Source organism: Hyalella azteca, unplaced genomic scaffold (genome assembly GCF_000764305.2).
Source record: "Hyalella azteca isolate HAZT.00-mixed unplaced genomic scaffold, Hazt_2.0.2 contig15055, whole genome shotgun sequence".
Classification (NCBI taxonomy): domain Eukaryota; kingdom Metazoa; phylum Arthropoda; class Malacostraca; order Amphipoda; family Hyalellidae; genus Hyalella; species Hyalella azteca.
The window spans coordinates 365783-392490 of NW_025944920.1; the positions used below are offsets into that span (position 1 = coordinate 365783).

General features: G+C 36.4%; 1 protein-coding gene across 1 annotated transcript; it reads right to left on the bottom strand.

The window, feature by feature from the left end:
- Positions 1-1946: 1946 nt before the first annotated feature.
- Positions 1947-13562, bottom strand: LOC108670126 (synaptic vesicle glycoprotein 2B). The gene is made up of 12 exons (XM_018157578.2): positions 13270-13562; positions 12991-13138; positions 12322-12502; positions 11837-11988; positions 9504-9673; positions 9110-9244; positions 8629-8717; positions 7979-8064; positions 7179-7356; positions 6474-6715; positions 6052-6211; positions 1947-5398 (listed from the first exon to the last, which is right to left on the bottom strand). Exons 1-12 carry the CDS (start codon positions 13462-13464, stop codon positions 5218-5220), a joined length of 1917 nt encoding a protein of 638 aa, XP_018013067.1. The 5' UTR covers positions 13465-13562; the 3' UTR covers positions 1947-5217.
- Between the last annotated feature and the right edge of the window lie 13146 nt (positions 13563-26708).

Sequence of the window (26708 nt, forward strand, 5' to 3'; positions counted from 1 at the left end):
TTCATTATAAACACTCCCCAAAGGATTCTCTAAGTAAGTTAACTAAGCTCACTCGAAACTACCATCAATTTGTAGGAATAAAGTTCCATTAGGATGGCTAAGATCAGGTCGACGAAACTACGGAAGGTTCCGCAAGGTGACGAATAATGTACGGAAGTTTCATGATGTTCCATTTACTAAATTTTTAATTTTTTTTTGGCTTCTCAACCGTTTTTAATTTAAGCCTCTATCTAGAAAATTTAATGAAATCCTCCAAAGCGTATAGAGGGATAATCTGATAATTGAAACGTTGCCTACTAATATTTTTTTGATATGAAATATGTTTTAAGTTCGCTTAACAAAACCTTGTAGGAACTGTTGCAATTTGCAATCGAAACTCAAGAAGCGTCGATTGTAAGTATGAATGTTTATTATAGTTAACATGTTTGGGACGCATGCATTTGTCTCTTATCGAAACAATGTTTGAATGATTCTGTCACTCTTGAACGTATTATGGGAGCCATTATTACGAAAGAAAACTTATTATTTATTTTTACCAAAGTTTGAATTCTGTGGTATTATAATAAGGTTTGAAATTGTGATGTAATAATTCGAGGTTTTTCAATTAGAAATTCAATATAGGAAACTGATTCATCTTGCACGCCGTATTTGAATTTATTTGTTGCCATTCCAGAACTCCGTCGATTGACTATAAATAAATTGAATATATTTTGAAGTACAAAATACGTGTTGCAAAATACCAAATACCCGGCAGCTAAGACTATAAGAATCGTGTATCATCACACTTATCATGGATCGTATTTAGTTCAAGTTCATCATCGATTTCCTTCTGTAGTAGGTCGTCCGAGGTCATCCAAAGGTTGATTATTCACATTTTCTGCCAATTATTACATCTGACTATTGTTGTGAAAATAATGTATGTTAAAATTTATGTTGATCGAAGGTTTTCAAATATACATCTGATGCTACTGGAGAAGTTATTTGTAAACCATACCTGGGTTTCTGGGCTCGAAAATGTTGAAATTCTGGGTGTACAAGATGCACTTCAGTCGTTAAAAACTTATACTGGGAGTATACAAATTCCTCATTAGAACTTCTTTATTAAAAGACTTTATTCGAATTCCACATTTTCTGCGCAGTTAAGTAGTTTGCCACATTCAGCGGCAATGATCTGCCACGCAGAACCCGAATATATAATAAGATCGACGAGTGTCTTGCTTTGTTGTACTCAGCCATTGAACGGCTAAAAACCACTTAAATGAAAAACCTTTGCCACAATCAAATATTTGATTTGCTTCGTCCCAAATTATGTACTTCAGTAATGATATAAATTGTGAATTCATATCAATTTCACCTTCCATAGTAAGTGTCTCAGCCCTTAGAGGCCGATATCGACACTGTCGAACCCGTGACTTGATAGGACCCATAGAAGTGACGCATTATAAAGACGTTCTTGCGAGGCATCCTGCAGGCTTGTTTTATTAGCCTGCTCACATGTTGGGCTCAATTCCATACATGTGACATCTTTACGATGAGATAGCGTTGAGTTAACGTTGTTTCAGAGGAAGCAACTCGTAAACAAACATTGATCAAACGTCATTTGTCTCGACAGGACAAACCAAGTCCTGTTATGTTGCACAGACGTCTCATAGAGCCAGGCACAATTTCCTTTAGAAGAATTCAAGTTCTAAGAGAAGTAAACAATCTAGAAGGAATCAAAGGTGTATAGAACATGAGCGATAATACGGATTTCGCATGCATGCTTGCATTCGTATGCTACATTTTATTTATTCACATATTTTGTTGGATGGAGCATGATAATTAGGTTGATTTACAAATTAAAAACGAAAAACCTGTCCTTTAAAGACTGCGAATCATTGAAGCAATAGAGAACATTTTGTGGAAAACAGTGTATATGTAGCTTCGGGGTATCAATCAAACATTACTGCATTCCTTACTCCGATCTTTATTGCGTAGGATGCATTGTACAGTTGCCAGGAGTCTAAAACAATCGAACCAAAATGAAAGCCCAATCCGTCTCATGAACAAATAAATATTTCTAACGTCAGGAAAAAATCCCTCTTTTTGAGCGTGATGTGAACGATGAAAAATCTTCCACCATTTTTTGTTACCTTTTTGTTACATTCGTTTTTAGTTTTCTCAGAATTGTAGTCATTACGAATGTTTAGGGAGATCAGCTGCAGGGTGAGGTGTAGTGTGCGCTTTCATTTATCACTAAATATATGCTGTTTTCTGCGTTATTGCTCTGGCCTTAAACAGTGACAGCTTTTAACTACCAATCTTGTTTGCGAATTTGGTCTCGCATGCAGTGAGCCCTAACCCCGACAGTGGTGAGAGTTCTCGCTACGTCAGGTACATCCATATAAATATAAGCGTTAATAGTCCATTTAAAGTGCCTTAATGTGTCAGAATAAAGGGTTTTAAGACAACTGTGGTAAACTGGAAAGCAGTGCCTTTTACTGCCACTTATTTACAGTGACTGTTTCAATAAGTTATTAATGGCTTACGTTCCGCCCGAGGTGGCCAACATTGACGATAAGGACGTGAATGTCATGTCACAGTGTAATCAGTCAAAAAAATTGCAAATGTCGTTAAAATGAATTTTTGTCATTGCATACGCTCTCATCGATATTTTATGCAATTTTTGCGCTTCTATCGAATGACGTCCGCCATTGGCTTACTACTGATTGAGCCTGAGCCGATTCCCCCTGTATGTTATTTCGTGGAAATTTTGATTTTTAATAGTAACAATAAATCTACTGATTGAATTGGAAAATTTAGAAATTTTGTTTCAGTCTCCATTTATAATGTTTTTAAACGCCTCTCGTTTTTTCAACTTGAAGTAAAATGTCAGATTTAGGTTCAGTTCAGACACGATAGGCATGTTGGATACGAGCTCGAACGACTTTATTATATATTCCCAGCTTCCGGCTTCAAACAAACACTTAAATAAATAAAAAACCTTCACAAACATGCAATAGATTTAAACGAATATATTAACACGAATGTAATTAGTGATAAAATTTTGTTTACAGTGGCAATAAATGCATCAAAGCTTTTATATGGAAGGAACAACTTCTTGCTAGAATGAAGTATGATCACAAATAGCTGAAAGCTCATGAGGTTCACATGTTTTTTCATGTATTCTGAATAAGGTTGTAGCTTTACATGTATGTTAAGGAATCTTGCCTGTCAATATAAGAGACTGCGAAAATAGCACAACGCACAAAGTTACGTTAATGCTGGACTTTCACTGCTCGATTTACTTTGGAAAGATCGACATTTTTTTCACCAAGATCTGATTCATTCTCTTAATGATGTAGGACGATTTTATTACAAAAACTTTAGCTTGATTTGGAAAATTTATTTCCAAAGTTTAGAATGGTCAAGCTAATATTTCCAAGGTTCAAAAGTTGAAAACGCTAATTCAATACGAACGTTTGCAGAGCATATTATTCGTGTCAACTAATGAATATAAACCGTATGCTAACATATTTTCGCTTAGTTTAATGCCATATCAAATTAAAATCGCCCACGTTGCCCGTAAAATCTCCCGAAATCGCTCATGTGAAGAGAATGGAATTACGTGAATTCGAACTATTTAGGGACATTTACATACATACTTATTTGTGGATTACAGCCATTTTTAGTATAGGCACATTTAATGCATTGATTCGATTTCCTATCTGTATATCAGAATGGTAGTTGTTTTGAAACATAGAATACGCATTTTGTTTATCAAAACTTTGGAATTATTTTAACTCTAGTAATAATTCTGAAGTAATTTCTGAAGTAACATTCATTATAAAATTATAATGCAAGCGCTTTTGCCTGAATTTCCATGTGTGCATGTATCCACTACAGACCACTGTATGCCTGACAAGATGATCGAGGTTTCGTCTCAAATAATAATTTTTAAAAATAGATAGGCTATTTTGATATGACAGCATTACTAAGGTTTCAATATGCTTTAGTATAGGTCAGCCTAAAGCCTTTGCATTTAAACAATAAGAGTTTCCAATCTTCGATACGATTCATACAGAATAATCTGCAATTTTAATTATTAATGCATGTGGATGATATGTTGAAGTGAAAAGAGCGATAAACGCAGCAAGGTCCATCATAATAAAAAAATTAATGAGCTATAATATGACTATATATAAAATATAGAATGCACTCATGTTTATATTTTTGACACATCAACTCATACTTCAACTCAATGACTTAGTTGATGAGTAATTGAAGTGCTAAAATGAGTGTTCAAATGTTCATGAATCCTGCAGATTTACCGATGCTACGATCCTCAGTAAAGTGGTTCGTCGTGCTCGTAATTTTCTTGACCATAAAATTTTTGACTAATTATCGTCGTGCTCGTAATTTTCTTGACCATAAAATTTTTGACTAATTATCGTCGTGCTCGCAATTTTCTTGACCACACATTTTTCGACAAATTTGTGTCGTGCTCGCTATTTCAACGGCAATAAGTTTTCTAGGTCGTCTTTAGCATTGTATGGGAGCGTTTTTACAAAAAAAAAACATTCGTTTTTTTTTTGTGCGGAGGAGTTATTTATTGTGATGATATGTTGCTTCAATTTAAACGGTAATAACTATGTGAGAGTTTATGAATGATAATTTCAATTATTTTCACCGACAATTTAAAAAGATATAATTTTTTGAGCATAATAATATAACTAAAACGTCTTCGTTGGCATTGGATACAACAATAACTGATTTCTACAACAATAACTGAAACAATTTTTCACAACAGCAAGTAATAACAACATCCAAGAGATGACTCATAGAATTATTTTTCTTCTTGTCATGTCCGCTCCACATGCTTGGTCACCTCCAACATCGACCTAAAGTCTTCAAGACCTGATCGGTAAAATACAGACATAAAATCTACCGACGTCGTAACCCATATTGCAAGAGATATGTTTAGTATGTCCTGGGAACTGTCACGCAGGACCATCAGGTAAAACCAACCCATAGATACAGATCACCTTCCAATATTTTTTTTCACAAATTAGTCCAAAGTACTTTGAGTATGACCTAACTATAATAGTTACCTACACACAGACGTGGAGCATCATTTAGTAAAACCATCCTCTGATAGATTCATCTGGATACAATACATGTCATTATATCAACTGGCGTTGTGACATCACTGGTATTGATGATTTGAGCGCGTGCCTCTCACACGAGCCTGTCTCTGGTCTCAGGAATTTTGAGCGCAACGAGACCTCCAATGAGCAGCACCGCAAAGGTGGTCAGCATGGGGATGGCGCGGCTCAGGTAGATGAAGTGCCCAAAGGTGAGCGAGCCAGCGATGCCACCTACACGTGACACGGCACTTATGAAGCCATATGCTGAAGTTCTGTGAAAAAAATTCTTTAAATGATACAATTCATAGGAATAGTATAACATATTCTTTTGGAAAGTCGTTTGCCCTGAGTCCAATTAAAATCTTGAAGTGCTTCTTTGGGCTTCCAAAGTATTTTCTATACTAAAAAAAGTATTATATACATAAAGAATAACTGGGCATTTGTTTGTGTGAACTGCCGAAGATAGGTGTATTCAATTTACAAAGGTGAGTTAAAAACAGACTTAAATATAGGAGTGTGCGAACCTAATACAGCCTATATATGTACCGTTCAAATATAGCAGTTTAAGTAAGACGGGAAACATCACATGTAACGTATTTTCAACTTGAATTTAAGCATCCGCGAAGCTACTGATAGCCCATAGCTCGTTCTCTGGATTATATTTAGTTTCTCTAAAATCAAAAAAATATAACTCAGTACTCACTGCAGTGAGTGACAGAGAGCGCATTTTCTCGTCGACGAAAACGTGAAGTCACGGACGGACAGAGAGACTGACAGACGGACGGACATGACGAGCACAATAGCGCCTTTTTTTCCTAAATGAGAAAATGCGCTAAAAACAGGTGATAATTCTTCTAGTTAATATATAAATTGAAATTAGTTCTTAATTCCTCGTACTTGACCGGTCAGATAACGATCGAGTCACCTGATATGAGCGGGGTAGCTCTCCGTTGTGGCGATATCGAGGGAGTTCCAGCCAGCAATGAAGATGAAGTTGAACATCGCCTCGAACACAATCACCCCGACTTTGGAGTCAAGAAACCAGATGAAGAACGCAGCAACAGCCGAGAGAATAAATGATACTCCTGTGGGGGAAAGTCCAAAGACTTTTGAATTTCTTGACAATTAGCAGACTTCATGCAAGTCGCACCTTCGCTAAGTTACCAATTACTAATCGAGCTAAGGAAACTTTAACTTTTCCGGCAAATTAAATCTGTGTAAAGTAATATTGAGAAAATATCTACTTATCAGAAATGTGATCATTTAGGCAGAAAATGTATATTTAACCACATTTTTTAAACCTGAGTTCAAGAATTGGGTGTATAGCTGAGTTTACGAAGGCCTTACCCATAATATGAGATCTTCCAATTTGATCCATGAAAATTGCAGCCACCAAAGTTCCTGGTATCAGCGACAACTGCCCTATGAGATTTTCCTGGAAAATGTCCTTGTAATGGATGTTGTAGTCGAAGTCCAAGTTGCATTTGGAATCCACTGTGCGGAACGTGTTATTGATCATTTCACAGTTGATGAAGCGATATTCGTAAATATCGGTGCTGATGAACGTGTTTCTTGCCACGTAGCTTTCGCTGTTGTAACGATAAAAAGGCAACGAAACATTTAATTTTAAGTTCACAATACCAGTCATTCGTTTTTCATAATTATTAAATTATTTTAATCACTAGAATATATGAGATCAGTCACAAAAATATTTCGTATTGCATCAATTGATAATTTCAATTATTTCATGCGATGAGATTTTGAGAAAAAAATTAGCCAAAATTGGCGATTAAATTATATAGTAGGATATTTCCATAGGAAACGGGTACAAGGATTCAATGAGCCAGAAATAGAGAGAGAGATTAAGCAAGCACTCTCACGTGCAGAGAAAGAGAGCTAAATAGAGCACATGCAACCCTCACGAAGAGAGAGAGCGTTTTTGAGAGCGCGCTTATACACGGAGAGAAGAGAGCTCTCTTACATGAAGAGAAACATGAAGAGAAAGAATATTTCTTGCATGAAGAGAAAAATATTTCAAGAACGATGACTAACATGAAATACGTCTTGCTGCTCTTGATGTCAGTGAAGGTGCAGTCGAATATGGAGCAGCCGTCGAATGTGACGTGATTCAGTACCATACTCTCGAAAGTTACGTTGTTGAACTTGACATTCACGAAACGAATGTTGTCCAACAGAGAGACGTTGAATTTCCATGACCCATACACATAATCTTGGAAAAAAATTCATTTAGTACAAACTTAATTTCCTTCTATGCTCACAATAATTTTGTTCCTCGTATTTTTAATAATGATAATAGACATTATCGTACAAATACTTTAGAATTGCTTCTAATTGAATAGCCTCATATAAGAGATTCATGTAATTCTGTAATTAGAATAATAGCAAATATAAAAAACTCTTGGTTTTTCTTTACTCGGCCAATAAAAATTTTGAATATAAAGTACAGATTTGACACAGCAGAATCATTACTTTCCTGCACAACTAAGATATTGAAAGGATTTCCATGCTGGTTTAATATAAATAATTGCCAAATCTTGCAAGTAGAAAAATATTAATAGTAACGGGTATATATTGGCGGATATAAGCAGCGTATGTCTCTTAAGCTTGAAAGTTTAGAGTCAAGATTTATTCTTGATGTTAAATGCAATAGTGAATGTGAATTAATGCAATTTAACCGTACATAATCCTTAACCCACATATCTTAAAAGCGAAATATATGCGGGAATTCGGATTGCCAATAAGTTTCAATTTAAATGATGTTACGTGAACAGTTAACATCTAATTCATGTTAAACTCATTTGTATGAAAACGAATGCAGTTAATTGGCATACCGTTGATAATAGTTGCATTTTTATCGTACTCTTCACTCTTCAGAAGCTTTATGTATTCTGGAAACCATACAGAAAGCCCGTAGAACCTGGAATTTAAAAATAAAGTTTTCTGTCATAAATCATTAAATAAGAAAGGTCACTTTTTTGAAAACAACCCCATAATCTCAATCAATATCTCCGCTAAGTTTTTCAGCTTCTAAATTTGAATAGATATATATTCTAAAAACTTCAATTATAAATTGAAAGTTGTACTCTAAAAAGGACATTGATTGAAATTTTAATTCTTCATTAAGATAAGGGTGATGAAAATAATGATTTCTATAAGGAAACTTATGAATTTCGGGACTCAAAAGAAAAAAATTTCCTTTAAAAATTTCTAAAAATGTTATAGGGTAAACCTATAGCTCCCTTTTAGATACAAAAATAAGCATTAATTGCATTTTGAACAATAGTGATATCCGCTGCCGGGCAAGCAGAAGATAAATGCAGCGCTGCGCCTATACATTCAAAAAGTTAAGAGATCGTAAGTTCATCAGCCAATCATTGATGGCCTTTCGAGCAAAATCCGCCAATCACAGACAAGAAAATATAGCGTAAGTACTTACGTTCATTTAGCGAGTTTTGAAAGTATGGCTCCAGTAAATTCTCACCCAAACGCAGCCGCGAACCAAACGATGAGCAGCAGCAATGTCACCCGCAGGAAAGGGGGCTTCAGCAGACGCAGATGCAGAGCCCGCAGCTGTTGGAACGCTTTTTGTTTATGACAATTGAGAAAATAACTTATTGGTCAGTGTAAAGAGTGTAACAGTTAGAGTCTGTCACTCTTAGTGAACGCTTATATAAATTTATTTAAAAAAACACATCTTAGGTTTGCAAACGAACAAGATTTAGAAATCAAACATATATATCAATATAATGCACTAAAATAATGCATAAATCAAATAAGTGGCTTCACCACTGATCATTAAATCATTTTTTCATTGAAACCGTCAATTGCTGTCAATACTTACTGAATGATAATATTTTCACAAACCTTTTATAGCAAATAAAAGCATATTTTCATTCTTCATTCGGGATCAATGCCTTTTCTTTAGTCCTAAATAAGAATAACAGCATCTCATCAGGACTCACCTTGTCCAGAGTATCGAAGAAAGTAGCACCCCCTGGTCGCCCCGCCGCCTCATGCTGCCGGCCAGCTGGCAACTCCAGCTCACTTAACTGGTATTCCTCTCCCAAGCCACGGGCGTGGTTCCACGCGAAGATTTTCTGCCGAAAATTTATGAGTCCATGAGGTAGATGATTTTTGAGTCCATGACAAGTATAAATAATCCCCGCTCTCTGAACAAACTAGTTTAGCACGAAAGCAATACACGTTTAAGAACCATTCATTAATTTGCGCTACTAATGGCATGATGATCTTCCAATAACTTTCGAATACAGGTGGTACTTAATTCCAACATTACAAAAATGCAAGAAATTACGGAATACCATAAACTTAATTTTTTGGTATTTTGATAAAAGTCACCTTATAGATCATGATGGCCTCGACATCGCGGCCTTGCTCTAGCAGATAGCGCGGGGACTCCGGCATGAAGTAGAGTCCCAGGACAGCGGCGAATGCGGGCAGAGAACACACCACCAGGAACACGCGCCATGAACTGAAGTGATGCAGCTCGTCCTCCACGACACTGATGCCTAACAAATTATTAATTAGGTATTTAGTATTTATTTAGTAATTAGGAAGCATTAGAAATAGCATCATCAATATATATGCTCTCAGAAGTGCCTTTAATGGCACAAGAAATTATTTAATAATTAAAAATAAAAAGAGAAATAATATTTTTTGCCAGTTTTACGCTTCAATTTTTTATTCAAACCAGAATTTTAAGTTGAAAACGGAATACCTGACAAGTTGAGGCTGGAAACATGGAGTTAAGGGGTAAACTTCATTCTAGGAATTTTACCTGTATTAAGTGCCTCAACAAGTCATAAAAATATATTATTTCAGATAATTTATCCTGTATCAGGTTTTAATAACGCTTTTGGTATTCAATATTTATAACTGCAATCATAATGCATATTCGTTTAGAAATTTAATTAATTTTTTAGTGTTAATGAATATGTAGGCTTTCCTTTTTTTTTGAAAATTGGCCAATAAAAATAACAATTGAAGTAAGTAATACAAGTAGTACAGTAAATAATAGATAGCACATATATATGATCTTGATGTAATATCGAATGTTATGACCGTTTACGTTGAATAATAAAAAGTTATTTACTAGGGATTCAAATTAACAATTTTAATTTATAATTTGCAAATTAATTGACTTTATTTTTTACCTCTGTAATGAATCAGTATCATGAAAAAACATTGACCAAACAAGCGTTTGCAATCATACGTATGTAAGTTTTTTTTACTGTTTCACGACAAATAACAGAAGTGCTGAGTTACATGAAAAGTTTCAGCTGAAATATTTAATTTAAACACATTCATGAAATCATCCCTGCGAGATGACGATAATTAATGAAATGTCAGGGAAGTAAACCGTAGATTTTACAAGGTTTTTAAAATTCGTGTAGCTCAGTGTAACGCCTTCCTCAAAGGACGATACGCCTAGAACGGTTCAGAACTAGTTTACACCTCATGACGTACTGAGCTCTAGGCTTAAAAGGAAGTTCAATAATTTTGTACTAATCGAGTTTCTTCGTTTAATATTGAAGGAACTATACAGTTGCAATTATTGAATATATCTGAAAAAACACGAAAAATGAATACATATACAATTTTGGCAAGGTTATGACAAACATCACAGAATCTCAAAAAAAATGCACCAGAAAATACACAAAAAGCTTATGAACTAGGAACACCGAACAATTTAAGCGACCCTGGTCGCGGACAGCGTAGAAGTGGCCGGCGGAGATACGTGTACTTAAATTGCTTACGCTAGCAAGTGTAGCCATATGGGCATTTCGCACTACATAATCGCTAAATTAATGAGCTGCGGCTACACTCAGTATTTAATGTATTGTAGAATATTTAATGAACGAGCTTACAGAGTACTTATTTAATTATTTTCCGACCATGTGTGGTTTCCTTACGAGTACTTGATTCTTTTCCGCCCATAGTTCTCAATTTGCAATCAGAGCAAATATGCTCGAGACTATCGGAGCTCATTCCTCAGAAACAGCATGCAGCTTTCAGATCACATGCTGTGCATTTGTGGGTTGGTTATGTTGTGGTACAATAAAACTTCCTTCCTCATTCTATTTATAAAATTTTCATACTCAAGTACTGTAAGCACCTCTTCAGTCACCATTTACCTTACTATAATGATAGCAATGATATAATGTTTTTTGATACATACATGACCTTTATTAGCAATAATTTTACAGTATCAGTGGTGTAGTTAAATAATTGAAGCACAGTTATCAAGAATTAACTGATTATTTGGGCAGAGGCTGTTCTTTAATGCAAGTTTCATTGACGACCATCGAGTATTTCTTTCTAACCCATTATTTTAGGCCCTGGTGTTCTACGAAAACTGCATTAATTTTTTTTTTTGCTAATTTAATTATGCCTTGAGAAAAGCAATGGCAAGATCATTAATAAGAAATATTCCCTGGTGTTGTCGGAAACTTGCATTAATTTTATTGCTAATTTTATTATGCCTTGAGAAAAGCAATGACAAGATCATTAATAAGAAATATTCTCTGGTGTTTAGCGAAACTTGCACTAATTCTATTGCCGATTTCATTACGCCTTTAGAAAGGCAATAGCAAGAATGTTAAAAAGAAATATTCTCTGGTATTCAAAGAAACTTGCAGTAGTTCACTATAATTGCATAATCATAAGCTGACCAGTGCGAGGTATGATGCACCAGGCCATAAGTGCAGTGAACACGCCCCCCACCGCCCACCACGTCAGTAGCCAGCTCAGGTAGCGGCCGCGCTTGTTCTTGCTCACAAACTCACAGAAGTACGCGAACACTATTGGGATCCCTCCTCCTATTCTGCAGGATTAAATGTAATAAGTTAGGATTAAATAAATCATATGAATGTTATGATTTGAAGTATTTTAAATGTTATATTTATGAAAAAGGGCCTCACGAACTAACAGAAGTACGCGTAAACGATCGGAATCCCTCCTCTAATTCTGTTATAATAGATTAAACAAGCCAGGGTTAAATAAATCATAAAAATTATAAAATCTGAATAGTTTAAATATTTAATATTTGAATAAAGGCACAAAGTATGTGGGAAGGGTTAGTTATTGTAAATGAATATTAAAAACGACAAAATGAATGAATAAATGAAATGAATAAAACAACGTTCTGTAACCTCACCCGACCCCCGAGCAGAGTCTTGTAGCGATGAATATACCGTAGGTCGGCATCAGCGCCGTCAGGAGACCGAAGAATGCGTTCACCAGCAGCGCTGAGAGCAGAGCCTTGCGCCGCCCCACGCTGTCACCCAGCGCTCCCCACACGATGGCCCCGATCATCATACCGATGAACGTCACTGCCGCTGTAGTACGCAAGTAAATAAAGACAATACATGAACAGTAACACCACAGCTACTGTCATGCACAGGTTATTAAGGGGATATATGAAGAAAAAATATAACTCAGTACTCACTGCAGTGAGTGACAGAGAGCCCATTTTCTCGTCGACGAAAACGTGAAGTCACGGACGGACAGACGGACGGACGGACGGACGAAAGTGGCGAGCGCAATAGTGCATTTTTCCATAAATGAGAAAATGCGCTAAAAATATCACCTACGCAGTCATACTTAAGTAATTAAAGACAAGGTTTGAAGAAAACAATATTTACGCAATTATACAGAAGTAGTGATAAATAAAGACAATAAACGATCGAACAATTACGTCACCTATACTCTTTGAAACACAATTAATTAAAAAAAGACAGGAACAAAAACGCCTCTGCCGCTGCTAGACACAAGTAAATTAACAATTTTTACTTCTATTGAAAAAAATATCTGTCACTTGACTCACCCAGCCATCCCTTCATGCTGCCGGTCATGCAGAACTCAACCTCGGCGCTCGGGATGACGTACGCCACGACGAAGAGCTCGACCGTGTCGGCTGCGAGCCCAAGCCCCACAACACACAGCAGCACTAGCTGGAAACTACCAGTCCCTGCCTGGAATAATACAAAATTTTAAAACCTTAGTAGTGACTTAGGTTAACTGGATTCTCATTCAGTAAATAAAAGACACTGATGATTGTAAAGGGAAAAATTTAGTCCATCAAAAGAATTACATGCCCATTTACCTGTTGGATGGCATCCTCATGGAACTGGGACAGCACCGGTACATCCGTCAAGTCACATTCAGCTTCTATGTTCTGGCGCGCAGGAGGCGCTGCAGAAGGCGCTGTAGTATCCCAGTCATCGTCTCTGTATTTACGTAAGCTGTCTCCATCTTTCATCAGTAGCTCCTTCTCCTGACCTTCTTCTGCCTTACTCATGTTAGTTTTTTATAAAGACTAAACTTTAGGGAGCCAATTTGGTTATGCTGCGGTCGGTCTCGACCGGCATCTTTTGTTGTGGTGACAGCAAATGAAATCTATAATACCATTGAAAAAATTATTATTATTGAAAGAATTTAAATTGATTAGAATATGACGACGAAGTCCTTATATACACTTGATTGATAGATCTAGAACAATTTACAATTACTAAAATCGTTTTGGTTTATTCTAAAAAAAAACAATATTTTATCGAGCCAATTTATTCCTATGCATGATTTTCTTAACCCTATGAAATCCAGTTCTAAAATCTGAAATATGCAAACTAAATATTTCTTACGTTACAAAATTTTGTTCCAAAATTTGGCGAATGCATAAAATGAGTAAACAGGAACTACTTCAACTTCACAAGGAAACGACCTCGCCCTGAATATCAAGTTGAGATCATGAGAACGTGAATGACAACTGTTCAACCGCAGTTTAGCAGCATGCGTTTTCCGAACAGGTAAACATACTGACATCCGAGTATACATTTGATTAAAATTTTCATATTATCTAAGTTTCAACACTTGATTTGTTTTTCGATTACCGAGAGCATATTCGAGTTAATTAAGCTGGAAGATGACTCTAAAATGGGACTCCACTCATGAAAGAAATAAAAACGATTTAGCTTTTAAAAAGTTGTGTTATAATCTTGCTTCTGGTATTTCCGCTGTCTACGACCGAAAGAATGTACATGTGAGGTACCAAAATGCTTTTTGACATCCAGGCAAGGACCAACGAAAATAAAGAGTAGCAGGAGAGTAGTTACATCATATAATGTGAATTTTCATCTACCGAACGAAGAAATCTATTGTAATTTCAGTGTTGCTGTATGATTCCAGCTGTAATGCTGGATGATTCCAGCTGTAATTAACTTATGAGTGATAATTAACTTACTGGTGATCTTATGGTAAATAAACGGCTAATGGTAGAAAAAACAGCGGACCTAGATAGCATTGACAATGAATATGATATAATTGCTGCATCATTTATTGATGTTAATAAAATCAGCTGGGAAATAATTTGATGCTAAATGCTTATTATGCACCTACTTCTAATTGAGGACTCCTGGCCCACTAATTGTGAAAGACTATATACCTGCTCGGTATCAATCAAGAGTCTCATTCTAGTCATTATAATTATATTTTAAAATTGGATCATCTGTAATTGAGAAGAAATATTCACCAGACGAGATAGAGATTGGTGAAAAGTACTAGACCTGAGTCAGCATGGATCACAACTATAGTAATGGGCGGAAGTCGTGATTCTATAGAAGGGCTGGGAACATTATTAAATCCATACAGTAATTAACAAGTACGCGCCACGTAACTCGCGTTAGAGTTACTTCGACGTCTTTGCCATGTACCTCTAATATAACTCTCATGTATCCACCCCGTATCAAGATCTCAAGACAGATGATGTCATAATTACTGATCCCTCACGCACTTAGTCAACGAATCCTTGTCGTCAAGTAGAAATATATAATCAGCCAGGTGGCGTTTAATACTACCATCTGACATAACTACTTTAGAAAGAAGTTTTCCATGACACGACGGATAAGTTCAAGTTCAACGATTTAAGAAACTTTAAAATCAACTCTTCAGTTTGAACTTTCTCTGTATTCGAAAAATAATATAGATAGTATTTTTATTCTTATAAAGTATTCATCTCTCTGAATTTGTTCCGCACAAATTCAACAATTTCAGTCCCATTATTTTATATATACGTTCTAACTTCTTCCTCGTTTCTCCATTTATCGAAATAAAGAAATATAGAAACAAATGTTCGATTTCTAGTATTTTGAGTTCGTTGATAAAGTTTGATATAGCTTTTTTTTTTAAAAAGGTGTACCATTAATGAACTTGACTTCTATCATCTTTCAAGATAATTCAAATCTATTTTAAATGTAGGTGCTGCAAATATTATGAATTAGCTAGTGTGTAAACAAATACAATGAAAACATAAGTAACTTTTTAAATAAACTTTATTAGTGTTGATGAGCAGTAGGGATTGGAAAAGATCATTTTCAGTTTGGAAAATAATTCATAAAGAACCATTTCATTTTGTACTCATTGAACATTGATTGCTTAATGTTGTGATGAGCATATGCTCGCTCATCAAACGCAAGCAATTTAGACAACCATTTCCTACCAATAATGGAAAATTGCACTGCTTTAGTAAACGTACCGGTCGACTCGGCGTCTTTGTCTTAGGACAATGAACTCGCATCGCAAATTTCCTGCCGGTTTGCTCTATTTAAAATCCTTTGAATGTTTATCATGCTCAAGAAACCGTGTTTACTTTTCTGAAAAGTAATACTCAATAAAATCTGGACAAATGAATTTCTTAAAATTAAATCATAGAATCGTTTTGATGATAGACTGCACGTGATAACCAAAATTTTCGAACATAATTTTTTTACTTTCTTTGACTCTAGTTACCACTAGATTACACAGCACGACATAACACAACTGTACATCGACCCTAGAATTTGTTTCTCTAATAATCAATAGCATAAACTGCATATTATCAGGGCAAGGATGTGCAATGTCGCGAGGTAGTCTCACATGCACGCGTTCCAGCGAGACTGTCACTCTGAGCCGCCTCGAGCAGGTGGCGCTGCGCCCGGAGCTTCAAGTTCGTTGCGGGGCGCAGGCTCAGCTATCGATCTCGCGCTGTATAGCCTCAAACTTAGTGATTCACGTCTCCAGAATGGAGATCACACATTCAATAAATATACCATTTAAAATGCTATTAGTTATTAACTAGTTTATTGAAATTAGTTTAGTTTACTAACTAGTTAAGTTGAGTAAAACTAGTTTAGCTGAGTAAAACTAGTTTCGTTTAGTAAAACTAATTTAGTTTAGTAAAACCAGTTTAGTTTAGTACAACTAGTTTAATCGTAATGTATAATAAGTACACAATGAAATGTATCATATTTATTCTATGTAGTGTGCACAAGTGCCAGTAGAGTTGTGCTTGTGATTAAGTCTTACTGAAATCAAATAATAACAAGATAATAGTAATTATTCATGACTGCACTCGACTAATTAGTGATGTAAAACTATCTAGTTTTAGTTTAGCCCTTTAGCGGGCAAGCATTGAAATATCCAGAAATTAAAATTTCAGAAACCATTTCAAGAAAGTAAGAAGTATTATACAATATATTTATTTATATGAATTTGTGCAAATTTTGCCTATTGAAGGTTTAAATCGCACTTGAATAATTCAATAAATGCGATCAGTACACAAAATTTTTCTTTATTATTAAAATTCAGTTATGCAAATGAAAAATTAGAAACATAAAAATTTAATTTAAATAAATTTAATCAAGTTTCCAAAATAAATAAATATATATATTGATACTTCCAAATTTTGAAAAAAATGCGGAAAGAGCGTCAATTCCATTGTCCGAGTCAAAACCTTCATTTAAATGCTCATATTTCAATTTGTGGACTTTGCAGCTGGTGATGCTATAGATAGAACGATGGTCAGATAATTAGGGATTGACTGAGGCATTATAAGGATGCCTCAAAAACAAACAGGAAGCCGTGGTGAGGCTTTTTGTGACGCGATTTCAAGTGATCATATATGGTAACTTACCCGTGAAAAGGTATTAATTAATCAGATTGTAAGCGCGACGGCTATACCTGCCGCTCATACGTCAGCGCCAGTCAGACAACCAAACTTTAACCGTGCAGGGAAGTGAACTTGGAGGACTTCTGACACTTTATTGGTAACGAAGGCACTAGTGGATACGGTAAAACGTGGTAAAGGGAACAGTGAAAGCTCAAACTGAACCCAAAATAAACTCGGAATGAAGTAAAAAAAACACAAAATAAACCCAGCGGATGGCTCGTATACTGAAGCTAACTACCGTGATAACTGAGTTAGGTTCTGTAAACAAAGAATAATAAATTTAAGGTGTAGCAATAATAGTTAATCCTAGTTATTCCTAACAAAATTACTATTCATATATATAAAAACTTAAATTTATATGTAATAATATAACTTCAAAAATATCACGCACAATTTTACATGTCACAATAAATAAGGTCACAGAATAATGGTTCACCAACAGTGAAGTGCAAAGTTCTTCACGACTAACAAAATGAAAGTGACGCGCTTCGGATAATTAGGATGAACAGGCTTTTTCTCTAAATGAAAATGCTAGTAAAACCGAAAGACAAAAACCTTAATGGAAAAATGAGTACAAATTTAAGACCAAAAATATATGAAATAACTGTTTCAATGATCGCCAAAAAAATAAGGAAAATCGCGGTACAAAAATTTAGAGACGCATGAGGTGCGGCTACAAGATGATACTAGAATATTTAATTACCGTGAATGCTCTCGGCTTATCGTTTTATTCAAATTAAATTAATAAATGGAAAAGGGTAGTTTTCAAATTTTGTAACAGTCAAATTGATTGTCAGTGAACGAAAACACGAGCACTGTATGTTCATAGTAATTTCACGGTTCTTGAGCATGGGTTGTGGTTCGTTTAATGTGTTCATTTTGTCGTAGTTATTCTTTAAAGGTTTAAAATTGTGGAATCACGAATAAAAATTAAGGGTGGCGCATCGACGATTACATCCCAAATAAAAATTAAGGGTGGAGCACCGATGATTATAGGTGGCGATAGTAGATTATAGGTGGCGTAACGGTGGGTGGCCAGATCTGCCAAAAATCGACAATAAAACATCAATAAATCGAAAGGGTGGCGAGTACAGGTGGGAGTCATCGATGAATCATCGATGATTTATAGGGTCTGAAACATCTATGGCTCATTGCAGACAAATCTCTTGTGAGCCACCGATAACCGTTTGCCCAAACTGCACAGTGCTCGAAGGTATTTGCCACTGTAATTTATCCAACGTAGAAAGGTGTTATTGGGTTGCAGGTCATTCGAGATTAAGACGAAACCATGACTTGTGCTTGGCGTTCTAACGTTCGTTCGGCGTTCTGAGACGTAACGTTCTGTGTGCTTAGCATTTAAGATTAAGTTCTGTTAAGAAAATTTAGCGTGAATTCAGTAGGTACGAGTAAAACTGACAGATAGAAGCAAGGTGTTCACAAATTTTCCAAACCAAAGTGAAGCCACTGGGCATGGATCAGACTGCTTCTGATATAAATTGTCCGCAGAAAAATAGAAAATTTTTGTTGCAAAAAAAAGTTTCTCAAAAGATGACAGCGAATCCAATTTTTTATGTTCACTCGAGATATTGAGTAATTTTATTACGAATTTTGCGTATACGCCAACTGGTTGTGTTGGAAATATTGCGATCTATTCAGACTAACTATTGTATCATTAAGTATAAATTGTATGGATCGATTAAGTGTGTTATATAATATTGACAATATTCTCAAATAGCCTCATTTATCTAAACTCTAAAGCCACGTCGACGTAGTCTGTAGAGGTAAGGCATCTCTAGAGCACAGCGGCTCGGCGGCTCCCAAGCACAGAGAGCAGTCGAGTCAGCACATGTTCACACAAGTTGGGTTTACGGGAGTCGGCGTTGAGCTTCATAGTAATCTTAACTATGACCTGCTTCCTACTAATCTTTACCATGTCCTGCTTGAAATATGTGCTTTCCGGGTTATTTGCTCGTCAAAAAAGTATAATTTTTACGCAGAGAGATACGAATAAAAATTCGTCTTTCTATCGCTTACTTCGATAGTGAAATTTAATTATTTAGGGAAATTTGCTTATACATTCCGATAATTATTTCGATTTTAAGTCTAAATTTATACTAGAGTGGTCCTGGTATCTTTTGGACGCAAAATATTAAAGATTATGCAAGAGAATAATAGTGACATGAAGTGGAGCAGGTAATTCACGCCTGAAATTTCAAAATAATCGAGTGATATCAATTCTTTATTTCACGCAAGAATATTCTTGATAAAAATATTTCGAATTAAACAGCTGTCAAAATTGGTGTAATGTTCACATTATGAAACTTCGATGCTTATTAAGCATTTTTCCGTAGCCTTTACTCTGAGCTGAACCATCGTTCGTTACGAATAACCGGAGTTTGTTGCAGTGGCTGTTTACTTGAATGTAGCAGCATGTTCAAATAAAATTGTTGATGGAACCATCTAATCATCACGGTGGTAGGCTGGTAGCACTAACTTCTGTCATTCGATGAAATTAATATTTGCAATACTTCAGTCAAATATTTTAAAATTACTCTAAAGCCTAGTCCTCTCCTATAGCTCAACGGTAGAGGCTCTGCTTCGCGTGTGGGAGACCGGAGTTCGAATCCTGCAGGCAAGGAGTTTCTTCAACTCGATTTCTCACGAGGTATGTGCATGGTACTCTGAAAATTTGTTCCCACTACATGTCTGACATTGTTACTGGTAATATCGTGGTAGATCTATGTACGCAGCCCCTACAATGCTGATTGTGTGGAACTATGTCAGTAAATACATAAGCATCGGATTAGAAACTAAATTAAAAAATTTTTAAGACTTCATTTTAACAAGTGGCCATCGGTGACTCGTCAATGTGCCACTGGTGCCAATGTGTAGTTATTTGCGGAAGAAGAGCTTTACGGGTAGGGGGGCCATGGGCAGGTTATAGGTGTGGTAAAGGTGGTGCACGCCACCCTTAATTCACTGTATAAATCATAGCTGCTCCACCTGTGGCGTCCGCCTATAGTCATCTTAAAAACATAGGTGCTTCACTCTTAATTTTTATTTGGGATGTAGCGATGGTAAATTGTGTGTAGAGTAACGGCGAGTAGCCACATCTACCACGAATCAACAGTAAAACACCAATAAACCGAGAGGGTGGCGAGTAAAAGGTGGCGGTCATTGTTGAATCATCGATTATTTATAGAGTTCGAATCATCGATGGCACATTGTAGGCCAATCTCTTGTAATCCAACGATAACCCTTTCCCCATACTACGCAATGCACGCAGGAATTTGCCACTGTTATTCAACCAAGGTAGAAAGGATTTATTGAGTTTCGGGTACTTATGTATTAAATCATTAAATATAAATTCTGGGATCGATTAAGTTGTTTCATAATATTTATAATGTTCCCAAGTTGTCGCAATTATTTAAAGGCACGTTGACGTAGTCGACAGCGGCTCGGTACCTCTATAGCGCAGCCAGCTAGCAACGTTCTCGCCTCTTTGGTTGGCGCGCGTCGGCGTTCCTACTTGAAATATATGCTTTCTGGGTAATTTGCTTGTCAAAAAATTATTCACAGGCATGCACGTGTAAATTCGTTTATCTATCATCGACTTCGATGGAGAATTTTATTTATTGATGGGAAATTTGCTTATACCGTCAGATAATCATCTTGAGTAAAACGACGTAAAATATTATAGATTAGGTTAGAACTGACACTGAGTGGTGAAGGTATTTAACGCCTAACATTTCAAAATCTTCCAGTGATATCAATTGCTCATTCCACACAAGAATATTCTTGGTGAAAATATTTCGTATCGAACCTCTTTCGAAATTGGTGTTACGTTCACACTTTGAAACTTCGATAATTATCAAGCATTTTCCCGTAGCCTTCACTCTGATTTGAACCATCGTTCGTTATGGACGAGCGAAGTTTCTTTTAGCGAGCGGCGGTTTACTCGAACATAACAGCATGTTCAAGTGAAACGGTTAATGGAAACATCTAATCATCGCGGTGGTAGCATTATCTTCTTTCAGCTGATTAAATTATGTTTTCCAATACTTCCATTAAGTTTCTTAAAATGACAAGAGTGCCAAGGCCTTTCCGATGGCTCAACTGTAGAAGCCTGGCTTCGCCCGCGGACGATCGGAGTTCAAATCCTGAAGGAAGGGAATTTTCTTCAAGGCTATTTCTCACGAGGTATGTTTATGGTACTGGAATAATTTGCTATGACATTGCTACTTGTACTGCTATGTGGGATGTGCATACGTAGTCTTCAGAATGCGTGATCACATGAAGCAGGATTAGTAAATGCAAATGCATCGAATTCGAAACTAATATTTGAAAAATTTACATCGACGTCATTTTCGAGGTGGCAATCGATGGCTCATCGATTTGCCACCGATACCAATGGGTAGTTATTGGAGGAAGAAGAGATTTTCGGTTAGGGCGGCCATCGGCAGGTTGTAAATGGAACATTGCTGTGTCACGCCATCGATGCGCATTCGGTATTCCACGTATAATTTCAACCTGTAGCCACTAAAAATCATCGGTGCTCCACCAACATTTTTTGGGGGGGATATAACGAGAAAGACGAATCTCTAGACGAAATCTAGACGACAGGTCAATCCAAACAAAACGCAGAGAGTTTGCCCGAGAGGGTTATATTCAAGCCATGTCAAACCATAATCAGGCATGATACACTTTGTAAACATGAATAATGGTGCAGTAGTGATGCTATTCGTTCGATGAAATTTTGATCACGCTTAGCCCAGAGGCATAGAAAAGAGGTAATTTCAGTTGCGTTGTGAGATACAATACGATAAAAATTTCGATTAATTTACCCTTAATTTCATTGATTTTACTCGGTTTTTAGCAAATTTTGATGTTTCGGTTCACAACATGACCCTCAACGGGAGCGCAGCCGTGCACCACCAATTTTGTGCACCAATAAGCCCTGAATCGAACGCCTTGGATCTCTCCGGACATCCACCAATCAGCCGTAAACCACTCGGCTTAGTCTTCCTCCGGCCTCGCATAGAACCTGCCGTGCACCACCAGGCCGCGGATCGAATCTGACTTCCGGGCATCGTTAAATTGCGTAATTTTACGTTCACCGCATCTCAGGTTAGGTTTCAGATAGCATAGTTCTGTTCCAAAATTTATCGTCCTTCGACAAGTGGCCGTTCGACTGAGGGCTGGTTCGACCCACAGCCTAGATATGGACGGCTTGAGTGTTGAAGGCTACGTTCCGGAAGCCAGGAATCATGATGGTCCATGACATCCAGGGCAGTGGTGGTCTTCGGCAGGCGACCCTCCTCAACAACCGATGGTGCTTAATAATTTTTATTAGTGCAGTTATAATTCTTTTCACCTTGAAAAATAACATGAATGAAATATAATACATATCCGAGTGAACTTATTGCCAAACTGACTGATATACGATATGGTAGTTGATTTTACAGTTTAAACCATGCCTTCTCAGCAGCAACTTTTTAAAATTCATGACGGGATCGTTTTCGATTAATTTACCCTTCATTTTTGAGTCAATTTCGATTCATAATCAGATCGATTGCATTAAAAATAAATGACATAGGTGGGCATATATAGTATCATATTTGATTAATTATGCTATCGCTCGTAATGTAAAGATTTACAAGTGGAGCCCGTAAAGATGCCCTACGTATTGAACACATGTGACATTGAGGTTATGCTTGTGATTATTTAGTAGTAAATTACAGACAACGTTAAAACGACATTAAAACGAAATTACAACGACATAACACGAAAAACGCTTCATAGAAAATGTCAATTTAACACATGAAGGGGGGACTCGTTACATGAGTGATCATTGAGCTCCAAGTATGAACGCGTTCAAGAACAGACTAGATAAAGCTATGGAAAAATATATGTTCAGATTTGAAATGCCTAGCTCCTTATCGAACCCGGTGGAAGTCTAGTAGCTACTTCAAACTATCGCCAGTCATGAAAAGATCCGGTCAAATGACACGAGTTTAGATCTATGAACAAGGCACGAAAAGGAAAAGAATCGGCGACAGGCCACATCAGGCCTACATTTCAGCGCCGACATCATTATGTTATGTTATGTTGAGGCCTTTTAATAAGTTAATTACGGTTTTATGTATGGAAAGTGAATTATCACGCATGCACGGTCAGTATTCGGGTTTCGTTCAGTTCTAACAAATTAGCGGCTTCGCATGATTAATAATTATTGGACTACCTCATAGCTGGTTATGTGAGTTTTAATAAAATATGGAACGACGACCAGTTCATTGAACATACAAGTTAAAAAACAGCTTATTTTAGAACACTCATGAAAAATGTGTGAAAAAGTGAGGCTCAGGTATTCTGGGGTTTGAATTATGTCTGTTTGTTTCGTTGGGTGTTGTCCACCTCAAGCGTGTTCGAAATAGGAGACCAGAGAATTTAGAATGTAGATGCAAAACTTGGACTGCTCTCACGGCGATTAAGTTAGAATCAGACATTTTTGTCAATAGATTCTATCAAACTCTCTTAATCCTGTCTTTCGCCAAAAATATCAAATGTTTAGTTTATAAATTACATATTTTATTACGACCATCCAGAGAAGTATTTACACCTTATAATATCGAAGAACCCCTTTTACACGCATGTGATGTTTCAGGCCTTCACGCTAATGTCCTATTTCCAAAATACTAATTTAATGACATCTTTCTAATCTTAATAACGGTAAATTTGTCACCTGAACTACAAATTTAGTTATGACGTATTGTACGACCAATAAATGTCGGAAAGGAAGTTTCCGTGCAGAACTGATACGATATGGTACATAACTAACAGATGTACGAATACGAATTATACGATATGATACTGACTGATATACGATATGGTACATATCGTATATCGAATAACGCGTACATATTTTTAACTGAAACATACCTCAAAGAACGAGCCTCAATTGAGTATCACCAGTACACTGGAGAAACTTTATTGTGGCGTTCGCGCACAGAACCTGTTACTATCAAATTATGAACACCTACTCTCACTCGATTCTTGAAGTCAACAAATCTAAACTAACGCATTTGTATGATTCAAAAATTATCAAGAGCGCCGGCATCCGTTTATGAAAATAATTGAATTGAAAAAATTGCTACGATAGTAAGAAAGTTTACTCCATACCGACGTAATTAAAATTCGGTCGCGATCAAGGCCCATGAATCTAAGCACGAAACATCCACCACAATATTGTGGTTCACTCTCTTCAGAGATTATAAGTGAACTTAGGTAGTAGTTTGTATGAGCTTCAGATTGCAATGTGAGGGATAGCTTTGCAAAATTAGAACGGAACGTTAAATTAATTAGTCTTTCAATTGATGTAAATGGATTGTATTTTGAAAAAAAAACAGTGAGTATAATGGGAATCACCGTATCAAGATTCGGGGAGCGCCTAGGCTGCGGCCCAATAGTCGCAAAACTTGTCGCAAAGTTATTGTGGGTCTGCGTAGCAGCCCGATCGAAATCAGTTTCTGGTAAAAATCTCCTTTCCGACCTGAGAATATGACAAGGATTGGCTGAGGCGAGTCATATCGAGCTTGTAAGCTGCCTAGAAAATTATAATTCTAAATTACAAAAAATTGTCTATCTGGTTGACAAACTGGATGACTGACGATTGAAACAACATTAAACGGAAAATGATTGCTAAACTACGGTAGTACGTGTCTGCAGTGAATACTCGTTTGAAGCGTTCTCTTAGGATACCGTATTGAAGTTCCTAAAATACTTGTTTGTAAAAATCACGCTATCACTCAATATAGTGCCTATTAAATGGAAATTAGTGCATCCGCGCATAAAAGATTAATCTAGTTTCTAATCGAATGCAAAGTCATTATTTCAGTGATATTCTTCAGTTAAGAATTGTTCTCGCATAGCTTGGAATTTTCCAAAAAATTCTCATTATCCATGACTTTTATTTCAGGCATACTTTCAGCTATGATCACAAATGTTTTCGTCACATATTTGATGAAATTATCTATTGCTGCTCGTAATCGCGTGATCCTGGAAGGCGTTAACACTTGTCAAAAGAGTTCATGAAGCACTCTAATTTTGTCGATGGTAAATGTTTCAAAAATATTTCCGATGAAAGCATCCTCGACTACGCCATTATTCAGGCTTTATCTCACTCGCCTGGCACAGCGAAGGCACATATAACTTTGATCGTTACAGTTCATAGCGTAAAAACGCGGTGGGTAGTCGATCAGGGCTAGACAATCATTTCCAGTTTTGTTTAGATACCAACCTATGTCAAATACCGAGTATGGCACAGGTGTCCGGTCGTTCCCTTCCACGAACATTCCGCCCTGGACGCGCATTATGTCTACAGGAAACTTATAATTCTGTCGCAGGGTCAAGATCGCAAAGTCCTGAAAAGAAAAATCACAATGATCCAACACCTAATTAGATGCCAGGTTACACTCCTAACTAGAGAGACCTGAAACTGTAACTCGTCATTGTCCAGATACTTTTTATCGGGTAATTTTCTTTAATCCGTAATACAGTTTCTTAATTCCGTAGTTTCTGAACCTTATGCTTCTTATTTTATTCTCTTGTGAAAATATAGTGTCCATTACCTATATCGTAAAAATTATTTAACAATTCTACAAACGAATTTCGAAGTGGTTGTCATTCTGCCGGTGAATAGTTGGTAGGATAGGCGATTCCGGCTGAATTTGACATTTTCACTCATAATATGATTTCAGATTCAACTAATAATATGATTCAATAATAATAATATGATTCAATCATCACATAATATGGTTCAATCATCACATAATATGGTTCAATCATCACATAATATGGTTCAATCATCACATCAACCATCAAAAGTTAGTTACTGTGACTACATTGTGATTACCAAATTACTGAGAAAAAGCAGGGTTTATTATGAAGGCTACGGAATTGACTACGGAATGCTACCACGACTACACACCAATAATTAATATTTCATGAAAAACAGAGGGCTGCCTCGTTAATTTGTCTGCTTTGAGGATATACGTAAACCTCCACTCTCTCATTATCATCAAGTTATGATACATAGAATACATCTAGTTCTTAATGAATATTATGACCGTTATACAATTTATGTCGCATGGGCCTACTTATATTGGAGCACAAAGTTATAGAATAATTTTCACTCACCCTGTCCGATATCGGGTACGGCAGGAGTTGCATACCCATTTCCTTGCACTTCTCAGTGGCATTTCTGTCAAAAAGAATACGGCCAATCAAGTGGACCTAATTTTCTCGAAATGCAAATACATTTTCTCACAAATTGCAGTTAAGGCTTTAGTCGGTAATTTAGAAGTTATGTACAGGAATCCACGAGTACTTCATGAAATTTTTCTGCAAACGCTCAATCTCAGGATTTACACAACAGCAAATAAGTTACGCGATATTTATATCATTCGCAAAATTGAAACGAAACACATATTTAAAAACTTAAAAAAAACGATAGAAAACTGTGTTTTGTGCCAAAAGGAAGAGTAGTCGTTAGAAATACAAGATTC